The sequence below is a fragment of the Zingiber officinale genome, chromosome 6A, assembly GCF_018446385.1.
Source record: "Zingiber officinale cultivar Zhangliang chromosome 6A, Zo_v1.1, whole genome shotgun sequence".
Lineage (NCBI taxonomy): Eukaryota > Viridiplantae > Streptophyta > Magnoliopsida > Zingiberales > Zingiberaceae > Zingiber > Zingiber officinale.
In genome coordinates this window covers 122,804,869-122,816,799 of record NC_055997.1, presented here as the reverse complement: position 1 = coordinate 122,816,799, position 11,931 = coordinate 122,804,869, and the positions used below count along the sequence as shown (strand labels likewise).

The 11,931-nt window shown below is 39.9% G+C and overlaps 1 protein-coding gene across 1 annotated transcript; it reads left to right on the top strand.

Annotated features, from left to right (window-relative positions):
* Positions 1 to 11,060: 11,060 nt before the first annotated feature.
* On the top strand, positions 11,061 to 11,723 carry LOC121994368 (dirigent protein 4-like). The gene has a single exon (XM_042548430.1). The coding sequence runs from the start codon at positions 11,089 to 11,091 to the stop codon at positions 11,632 to 11,634; it is 546 nt and encodes a 181-aa protein (XP_042404364.1). The 5' UTR covers positions 11,061 to 11,088; the 3' UTR covers positions 11,635 to 11,723.
* The last annotated feature ends 208 nt before the right edge of the window (positions 11,724 to 11,931 follow it).

The window sequence follows — 11,931 nt, the reverse complement described above, 5'->3', positions numbered from 1 at the left end:
TTTCGACCCTAACAATCTCTTCTGTTTCTGATTATACTTGGAGCTTCTAATCTGAGCTATTGTTGTTTAATTATCACAGTGTACTGAAATAGAAGGTATTGACTTCATCATCAAGGGAATTTCAGAAAGAAGACCCTTAAGCCAATAAGCTTGAGTTATTGTGGTATCCAAAGCACACAATTCTGCCTCAGATGTAGAACGGGTTATAATCGTCTATTTAACATACCTCCAAGCAACTGCACCGCCTCCAAGTGTAAAGACATAACCAGTAACGCTTTACACTGAGCAGTGTCAGCTATCCAACTAGCATCACTATATCCCTCCAGGACTGTAGGGAATCTCCCATACCACAAGTCAAAGGATATAGTGCCTTTTAGGTATCTGAGTACTCTGTCTAATGCATCCCAATGCGTTCTGTCCGGACAGCTGATAAACCTATTCAATTTCGTTATAGCAAAAGAAATATCAGGTCTAGAATAATTTGCTAAATACATTAGACTACCTATTATTTGTGAGTATCTTAATTGAGACATTGTCACACCACTTTTATTCTTGTGGAGAGTTTTTGAAGGATCATAGGGTGTGACGACAGATTTAACTTGACTATAGCCATATTTCTCTAATACTCTTTCAACATAGAGTGACTGAGAAATTACTATTCCATCAGTTGAACGAGTCAACTTCAACCCTAAAATCATGTCAGCACAACCCATATCCTTCATATCAAACTTACCACTTAAGAGGGTCTTAGTCTCATTAATAATAGAAAGGTTAGAACAAAAAAAGTAGAATATCATCTACATATAAACATAAGATAATACAATTATCACCTTTTATTTTAGCATACACACATTTATTAGAGTCATTCATTCCAAAGCCTAACGATAGCATAGCTCTATCAAATTTTTCGTGCCACTGCTTTGGCGCTTGCTTCAAACCATAAAGAGATTTTACTAACCTACAGACTTTATTCTCATTTCCAGAAACTAAATGTCCCTCAGGCTGATCCATATATATCTCTTCTTCAAGATCTCCATTAAGGAATGTCGTTTTGACATCCATTTGATGGACCTCAAGATGATATATGGATGCCAATACTATTAACACTCGGATTGTAGTAATTCTGGTAACAGAAGAATAAGTGTCAAAATAGTCAATCCATTCTTTCTGTTTGAATCCCTTAGCAACTAGGCGGGCTTTGAATTTATCTACTGACCCATTAGGTTTTAGTTTTTTCTTAAACACCCATTTACATCCTATAGTGGTACACCCAGGAGGTAGATCTACCAACTCCCAAGTGGCATTAGAGATAATATAGTCCATTTCACTTTTAATGGCCTTTTTCCAGTGCTTAGCTTCAGGAGAAGCCATAGCATCTCTGTATGTCACAGGGTCACCTTCTATATTATAGGTGATAAAATCCTGGCCTAAATTCGTAGACACACGTTGCCTCTTGCTCCTTCTCAGTTCTGTACACTCACTAGATTCATCTAGTCTAGAGTGACTTGAGGAAAGTGTACCTACCAAGGATAATGGTACCTCTACGGCAGCAGGCTTATCTATAGTAGGAATACTAGATATAGACTGAGGTATTCTCGTCTTCATAGGAAATATATCCTCAAAAAAATATAGCATTGTGAAGTTCTACAATAGTATTTGCATCTATTCCAGGAATTTCAGATTTAATAATCAGAAACCTATATGCAATACTATTTTGAGCATAACCCAAAAAGATACCATCTACGGTCTTTGGACCAAGTTTTTTTCCTTCTATGTTCAGGTACTAGTACCTTTGCAAGGCACCCCCACACTTTAAAGTATTTCAAACTTGTCCTCCAGCCTTTCCAAAGCTCATATGGGCTTTTATCCATTAACCTCATGGGGACTCTATTTAACACATGACATGCAGTGTATAGAGCCTCCTCCCCACATGAAGTTGGGTAACCCAGAACTGCCTAACATGGAATTAATCATGTCTTCAAGGGTTCGATTTTTTCGTTCTGCTATACGGTTGGATTGAGGACTATATGGAGCAGTTACCTCGTGAATTATACCTGCATCTTGACAAAATTTTTGAAACAGGTTCGAGGTAAACTCTCCACCCCTATCAGACCTTAACCTCTTAATAGATTTATTTGTTTGATTCTCAGCTTTAGATTTAAAAACCATAAATTTATCTAAAGCTTCATCCTTAATTTTCAGCAAATAAACATAACAATAACGAGAGTGATCATCAATGAAGGTAATGAAATACCGTTTATGGTCTCTCGTTATTACTCCGTTAAACTCACAACAGTCAGTATGAATCAATTCTGAAATATCAGAATTTCTATCAACTGATTTGAAAGGTTTACGGGGTTGTTTATATTGCACACAAACTTCACATTTTTTCTTATCATTTATAGCATGCTTAGGAATCATGTCTAGATTCATCATCCTTTTTACGGTATTAAAATTGACATGTCCTAATCTGTCATGTCATATATCATAAGACTCAATATTGTATAAACAACCAATATCAATAGATTTATTTAAAATAGCATTTTCTACATTGAGTTTAAATAAACCTTCATTAATGTAACCTTTTCCAACAAATGTTCCTAAATGTAATATTACAACTTTATTACATTTAAAGTTCAGCTCATAACTAGCGCGGACTAACTTTAACCCGCTAATCAAATTCCGATGGACCGCTGGAATATGATGCACCTCATGCAGTGACAGGACTTTTCTAGAGGTGAACCTCAGGTCAACTTGTCCTATCCCAAACACATTGGCTGCAGAATGGTTCCCCATGGTGACGGAAGTGTCTTCAATTACTTGATAAGTAAAGAAGGCAGAGCGATCAGCACAACAGTGCACATTAGCACGTGTATCAACTAACCATTCATTGGGTTGATAGATCAAGTTTAGTTCGGGTTTGAAGGTAGCAAACCTATCGCTGGTGTCGTTACTAGCAGTCACAACATTTGCTTGTGCCTTGGTGTTGGACATATTGCTCTAGTTTTTCTTCTTGTCCTTTTGCTTAGGGCAGAATTTGGCATAATGTCCAACTTGTCCACATGCCCAGCACGACTTGGTTCCATTTTTCTTTTGAACCTTTAGTTTGGGTTTCATCTTGTTATTCATTTTCTGTTTTTTGAATTTTTTCTTATCATATGAGACTACTACGTTTGCCTTTGGAATAAAATCCATAGGCATTCTTTTATCATCATCTTTATGTTGCTTCCGATGTTCTTCTTCGATATTTAAGGCAATCATCAAATCTTCTAGAAAGATTTTACCTCTCCTATGTTTAAGAGTCATGCCAAAATCTTCCCAACTCGGAGGTAATTTTTCGATGATAGACAAGACCTGAAATTTTTCGAGTAATGACATATCTCCTTCAGCAAGACCATGAATTTGAACTTGGAATTCATGTGTCTGCTCAACCACAGATTTGCCTTCAACCATTTTGAAGTTCAGGAATTTTGCCACAGTATACTTTTCTAAACCAGAATCTTTGGAGTTGTATTTTTTATCCAAAGATTTCCACAACTCTTTAGCCGAAGCCGTTGAGCAGTATACATCAAATAGTGCGTATGAGAGGGCAGACAGGATCCTCCCATGGTAGAGATAATCCCTTTGCTTAAACCTCTGTAAGGGAGCACTATAGGCAGGTTCCTCTTCATCAAGTGAAGGAGGATCTGTTTCTATAACGGAGAATAGCCCTAGCGTAGTAAGCCAAAATTTCATCTGTTGTTGCCAACGTCTGAAATTTTGCCCGAAAAATTTCTCAGGTCTGGCGCTAGCCTCATCAGACCCCATTACCCTATCATTCATCATGTCTATTGATGCTTACAATAAATTCTCTAAAATTGTTGTTGTACGGAGAGTACTAAACAGTAGTAAATTGTACCAAAATAACAAGCATGCAATAAACAGGTAAATAAAAGAGTAAGATTCAGAAATTGGTATCTTCCGGTTGAAGCGTCGGCGTGCCGACTGTCTTTAGAGAATTTATTGCCGCCCACGGTGCAGAGGCTCTCCGGTAAAATTCTCCCAAGATCTGACAACCACTCGCGTCGTCCGTAAGTGCTCTCCAAGACGAACGTCGCACTCGGACTCAACCTCAGATTGCTAAAAACCAAGCCTCAGGACAAGGAAACTAGAGCACGTCGAGAGGGAAGGAGGAGAGAGCAGATTGCTCGAGAGAGAATGAAAAATACTGCTTGAGTGCGCAGGTATTTATTCACCCCGAAGCGAAGCCCTGCTTCGCAGCGAATCGAAGCACTGCTTTGCCTCGTGTTGGTTCACAGGGGACAGAACCAAACCTCGCGTTGGTTCCCTCTCACGCGGGACAGAACGCGTTGGTTCCCTAAACCCTCATACACGGGACAAAACCAAACCAAAGACAGACTGACAAAAACAAACCAAGCCACCTGCAAGCGTGAGACCCACGAGCTGGGGATTTGCACCCCCTTGCGCGATGATCGCGTGCGTCGCGCCCGGTTTATGGATTTCGGGCTCAAACCCCCCGAAACCACCTGTTTTGGGCTCGGCCCGCGCATGCGTGTAGGTACCCTTAACATTGCTAAGCAAAGATGGAAGGGTTCCATATATAAGCTCTTCCAACCTTCTTGGCTTAGCAATGTGGGACTAAATGCATACACATATACATTACCAAAACAAGAAAAATAGTTTGAATTAAATACACAAAACTCAACAAGACCCACTACAGGAACACTTGGTTGAAGCATCTCCACCTCTCCCACAACCAACTTAGCGGCGCCCTCGACGCAGTGCTTCCTTTCATGACCTCCTTCAGAGTCAAGCACAATTGGTTTACCGGTGGGTTAGAGGGGGCTTCGGTTTGGGAGGATTAGAGGTTTCAACCTGTCAAGGAACCGATTGACGACGGAGATTGTCGGCCTGTGGTCGAAGTTCCCAATCTTGGCTTTTGATCAAAACCCCAGCCTCTGCGATTCTCCATTGCCCGATTGCGGCGGCGATATCTCGCAATTAGATGAAAAGTCTCCGGTTTCGTCCCCTTCCCATAATTCCTCCTCTAAACACGTATTCAGACTGAGATCCCTAACAAAGGTTGATCTTACTATTTTCTTAGCCATCGGAGTCGGTGACTTGCTTGTTGATATGACGAATAAGATGACCCTAGTCGATTCGAAATTGAGAAAGTCAGAAAGTCGGTGGCTGATGTGACTGTCAAAATCAAAAAAAGGATCAACACTAGGGGTACGGTTGCATGTCCCTTGGGGTCGATAAAATCGTGAGTCATATTAGTGTCATTCAAAGCTAAGTCAAAGGTCCCCATTGAGTGCTCTAGCCGATCGGACATGCTAGAGACACCACCCTACCGAACCAGGTCTGCACCCAAATATAGAGGTCAAGTGCAGATCGAGTCCTTCAGAGTGACATCCATCCTTTATCTGACCCAATCATGCCTGCAAATAAGAGCTAATCAGGCTACCAAGGAGAGCTCGGTCAGCTGACTAGCAAGGCATATTAGGGGTCTATCAATCCATCGACTTAATATTTCCTTTTGGTGTTTTGTGCGATAATTGTCAAAGGAATAAAGGGATATTCCCAGTGTAGTTTTTAGGAGAGAAGCTTATACTATGTAAATCGCAGAGATGACAAATCTATATTTGGAAATAATGTCAGAACGTCATTCTTGGTAATGCTTTGAAATTTGTGCAGATAGTAAAATTAACAATATAAAAGGGGATTTCCATCTACAAACGCAGGTACGCAAACACATCATCAGACAATCTAATGCACTCAGATTCCACAATTCCTTTGCTATTGTTCATTGCAATTTCCTCTCAAACACATGTTTGACATATCAGAGTCACGTGTCAGTGTTTCAACTCTCCCGATTTTAGATAAGATCAAATTTGGTGTTGTCTATCGAAATCTTCACCTGAATCTGAAATGCGGATGATGTGCGCAGTTTGTATACACTTTTATCTTTATTTTAATGCATATCTACTTGCATTTCTTGATTACATTTTATGTTGTTGCACCCTATCTTATCATTATTTCAACATTATTGCTTTCTTAGAACTACACCAAGAAGAAGTAGAGGTTGGCCATGCTCTAAGGCACGATCGTGCTTCCTCTAACCCAGAATTTCAAGACATGGTCTTGTTTAGGGAACACAGTTGTGCCTCCTCAGATCTGATCTTCCAAGACCTAGTCGTGCCAAGTTGGCACAACCGTGATAGGGCCCGTTTCTCATTCAGCCTTGTCTCTCTTATAAATAGGAGAATTCTTCTCCCTTTCAAGGGGAGGAGAGTTTTCCCCTCGGGGGAGACTAAAGGTCAAGACCCACGCTTCATTCACGTAATATTTGATGATCCAAGGTCATTCCCATTGTCTCCATCTTCTCTGGACATAAGGATTGAAATCGAAGACCCAACATCATACTTGGATAAGCTTTCCTTATCTTTCCTCTCTTGAATTTCTTAAGAAGTTTGTAATCTTAATGCCTTTGGATTCGATTGTCTTTGTCATGGAGTAGATCCACTTATTCTAGAATTAAGGAAGTCATGTAATGTGAGATTGACATGAACTCTATAGACATGTCAATTTCTATTCTAATGATATGTTTATGTCTTATATCCATTTGATTGAATGTGCTTGTGCTTAATTTTTCATGTTTAATTGATTTGATGTATGTATAGGATTGCTCACCCCGTAGAGGGGATGCCCTAGATCGTATACTCACGCTCGCGCGCGCACGGGGGGGGGGGGGGGGGTTGTGACAGAAGGTAACCTTTTAATCAGACTTTCAAAGAGGTGCCCTTGAAAGAGAGTGATTCTCTATGGGTTGTTCCTTATTAGGCTTAATGGGTTGTTCCTTATTCTATGTTAATAGATTTATTGAATAATCTAGGATTATAAATCCAGGGAGCCCTAGGTGACAAAGAATAATCCTTTAACCGGACACCCTAGGTTATCTCTAATACCTAGGGACATCGAGTAATCAAGGGAGCAACACTTTGACACAATCGTCGCGAGGGAGTGTCAGGATTTAGTTAGACTTCCTACATCACATAAGGATAGAGGATATATGATGAGCAATCCATACTACATTGATCAACGTTACAATGAAATTGAACCCCTAGAATACTCTCCTTGACATGCTTTCTTCAAAACTCTTTTTCTCTCTCTTATTTTCTCAACCTTAGTTCGTGAGACTCCAACCAATATTTTGATTTTCTAGCTTGGTAGCCATGTGAGCTTACTAGTGCTCATCAATCCTTGTGGGATTTATATTTTATTACTTGTGATAAAATCATACACTTGTGGCTATGCTAATAGCGGAGATGGAAGATACTGGATGACTCACTACAGTTACTTTGTCACAAGAAGACTTAGAATTGCTAATAGCAACCTGAGCATAGAGATTGGTGCAACAACAACAAGCAGGAGCAGAAGGCCCCTTGTCGAACAACCCAGCTATATCAATGATTACACCGAGCAAGGGACCTGAGTGGAAGGACCGACTGAGTTCCAACTAGTTCCTCCTCCTCCAATCGACTTCGTGCAAGAGCCTATGCAACTGATCAGTTTGCCACCCATGCCGCTCTCCCTGGTCGCATATCACAGAGGATTGTTCCATACACCATTCGATGAGATCGACCGAGTGAAAAGACCCCAAGTATCATCTTCTGGAGATGCGTTTGATCGGGATCTTCGAAAGGGGAAAACCTCGATGGCCAGTGGCTCCCCTGAGCAGATAAGTATATTGTTCTCCTAATCAATTTTGGAGGATAAACTGCCGAGCCAATTTCAACCTTTAATGATCGGAGAATACTGGAGAGCGACCGACCCAGAGGGCCATCTACTTAAATTTTAAAATGTAGTCATCCTTCATTAATACACAGATTGTTGGTGTAGTTGACACCAATGATTAAACCTAAGTTTTAATGAATACAAATTGATTAAAGTTAGATATGGTTTGATCTAACCTTTATACCAAGTGTGCAAGACTTGACGAGTTTGAAGGGCCTAACACCATACTAAAATTCAACTAGATCTGGAGGACCTAATAGTTGGTGTAGAAGTCTAGATAGGTCAAGGAGTGATCTGATATCTGGCGGAAAGTCTAGATGAGTCCACGGGACCTGATAGTTGGTTAAAAATCTAGTTAGGTCTGTGGACCTGATAACTGACGGGAAGACCTGATGGGTAAAAGACAAGTCAAGTGATTATGCATACATGGTAAGTAAGGTAAGTCACTGGAGGATAGTGTGCTAGTGAGGATGAGTCTTATTTAGGGACTTTATGTTGGGATGTATACTATAAACCTAGCTTTTATATAAACATCTATTTTGAAATGAGAATCACTTTGATCAAATGTTTACATTTTATATTTATATATATGTCAATGCAGTTATCCATTTAATTTATATTATAGATAACATGGTGTGTGGTGTCACACAGAAGATCATGTTATCGGTTCCTTATAAATTATAAATAGTAGATCACAACCAAGATGGATTGGGACAAACCATTGGAACGGTTGTAGTGTAATTTGGTGTTAGTTTGTCTTGACTATAAAATTACACTAGTACACTATGTGTGTATTGAGCAGGACCATTTGAGGCTATTCAATTTATACTGACTTCATAAAAGAACAAAACCTCTGTTATTATGGATGTGCGTCCTCTTAATCCCTATATAATAATAAGCACATATACTTAGTATTTATTTCTTTAACTTATCAATGGGTGAGATTTATTCGTTAAATCAATAGGCCCGATGAGTTGAGAAATAGTACTGTTTATATGACGTGTTATTGATTATAGAAGGAATCTGTGTCCTAATTATTTAGGATGATGATGTTTCCTTGAGGAGCTCATAAGGATTATCATGTAAACCCTGCAGGTGGACTTAGTCCGACATGATAATAAAGTTGAGTGGTACTACTCTTGAAATCAGATGCTAATTAATTGAGTTGTCAGTAACTCATTTAATTAATGGATATACGATATCTTAAACACAAAGAGATTAACACACTTATAATAAGAAGGAGCTCATATTGTAATATGGGATTGGTGTGGTAGTTCAATAATAACCCTTTAGTGGTATGAGTTATTATTGATAGACTTGGGTTGGGTGTTCGGGCCGAACACAGGAATCCCAAGCCCATCAGGAGGCCTAAACCAATTCCTCCTCTAGGTCCCTGTTGTAGCTTCTATATAAAGCCTCACATCCACCCATCCATAACCTGGTTTGGTTTAACTTGGTTTGGTTTAACTTAACTTGGTTTAGTTTAACTTAATTTGGTTTGGTTTAACTTAACTTGGTTTGATTTAACTTAACTTAATTTGGTTAAACTCAACTTGGTTTGGTTTAACTTAACTTGGTTTGGTTAAACTTGGTTTGGTTTAACATAGTTTGGTTTAGATTTTTTCTAAACAAAATTCTGTTATTTTTATTTCTTTGTTACCAACGACAAGCCTAATTTAAGATTTAAGGAGTAGACGGTGACCCCTAAAACCTAATTTTCTAATTTTTCCTCAAGCCCGTTCCCTTCTTGTGGTCGGCACCCCTTCTCTCCCTTGCTTAAGGTCGGCGACACAACTCCCCTCCTCCTCCTTGCTGGGGGCCGACGCCCCCCCCCCCCTTCCTTCTCCACCTTACTTATGGCCGGCACCCCCCCTTTCTCCTCCTTGCTTAGGGTCGGCGCCCCCTTCCTCCTTGTGGGTGGCGACTTGGAGAAGAGGAAGAAAAGGAAGAAGAGGAGGAAGAAGAAGGAGAAGAGAAGGTGCCCCATCCTAGAGCTCCTTGGTGGCCGGCGGTTTGGAAGAGAAGAGAAGAAAGATGGTTTTGTCTTGGTAGATCGTCACCCACATGACGTCCAAGAAGAGGAGAGGAATATGACAGAAGATCAAGAAGTCTTTAGCTATGAAGAAAGGTACAACTAGTTCTTTGATTCCGTTGTGTGATTAGTTTTGTTTTCTTCGTATCATTTTTGAATACCAACACAAGAGGCCAACGATCTTGTACTTCAATCAAGGTGTGCTTTAATCCGTCAAGAAATTACTTGATTGATCAAACACATGTCTCATCGAACATACGAGTTGGTAGGAAAAGTTCTATACTTGTACAATTTTTGTACAGGGAATTTTAAACAGAACGAAATTTCAACGCCTTCAAGTGGTATCAGAGCATGTTTTCTGGTTCTGTGTGATTGTTTTTCGGTTAAATTATGCATTGCTCATATACAAGTTTAGGCAGGATAATAGTATGATGTGCAAGAAAGATTAACTCTGTGGTTGCAAACATCCTAGATCCAACTATTATGGCTTTGTGTGTTTGTGTATGATTTGAACCCTTAACCATGTCGAGATTGTTTTGTGTGTATAATTGTAATAATTAAATATAGCCGATCGTTGCATTATTATTATTTTTGTTTCATTTTGTTTGATTTATTTTTCTTTCTTCCTAAGTCCTGTTGCATATAAAAAAAAGTTAAATACAGTTATGTTGTGTTTAACCTTGTGCTCGCTAGCTGCGTCTTTTACTCGATGTCCTGTGCTTCTAAGTTCTTGTATACTTAGACACAAAGTTAAATACAATAAAACCTAATATAACTTGTTTGATCATATCAAACTAATTTTAGGATAATCCTCAGCATTTTTGTCGAGAAACGACCCCCGGTTCTATTGTGCAAATTTCTCTGCATTTACCATCGAGCCATGTCAGATAACAAGTCCATGTGTCTTAAATGATATCAATGATTATTTTAACGTATAAATGGAAAAAAGAAACCAAAAAATTTCTTCAGAAATTTTTATCTTCAAATATTTATAAGGTTTCCATAACAGGCTAAAGCTATAATTTGTTTACATGCAAGAATGATCAAGAATAGGAAAAATCTTCAATATTTTTATATTAAATTTTCCTTTTTTTACAACCCTAATTGAATCCACATTTTAATAAATTACTACTTATTAATCCCACGAAATCCCCTCTCATATTAATTTTCCAAATGTGCCCTTCTTGTTCCTGTATATAATCACGTAAAAGCCCCCGTTTTTTGCAAATCAAAGAAAGAGGAGAGGGTTGGAGACGACAATGGCGAGTAGAGGCAGAGGAGTGGCTCCCTTTCTAGTTATTCTCGCCTTCTTGGTGGCTCAATGCTTCCACCAGTCCACGGAAGCCAAGAAGGTCACCACCAACCTCCACTTCTTCTTCCACGACACCATCGGCGGGCCCGACCCCAGCGCCGTCCTCGTCGCCTCCGCCGTAGGCCGCACCGGCGGCCCGCTCGCCGCCTTCGGCAACCTGTTCGTCCTCGACGACCCGCTGAGGGAGGGCCCCGAGGCGGACTCGCCGGTTGTAGGTTACGCGCGGGGCTTCTCCATGTCGACGTCTCGGCGGTCTATGATGTTCGTGATGGGGCTGGACTACGGCTTCACGGCTGGGCCATTCAACGGCAGCTCCTTCAGCGTGTTCTCGCAGAATCCCATACTGGACGGGGACCGTGAGCTAGCCGTGATCGGCGGCCGGGGAAAGTTCCGGATGGCGCAGGGGTTTGCACTCCTGCGGACGCACTCCGTCAACGACACCTCCGGCGACGCCGTCGTCGAGTACAACGTCACTCTGTTTCACGATGAGTGATTATGCTAATAAGATTTGCGTGTTATTTTACTTCGCTGAATAAATCTTCATGTTATATTTTACTCCATAAAAGGATCTTTATAAATAAAATAAAATAAAAATCATATTTTTATAAATGATCTTGAAAACATATTTTGAGTACTAAACATGAAAGTTCGAAGATGTGTGAGATGTAAAACAATCGAAGATGAACTATTATACTTTATAAGTTGGAATGACCCTCAATAAATTAAGAAAAACATCTCTTAAATAATTAATTGACTTTTGTCATCGAACTGCCTCATTGATCATCCTCAT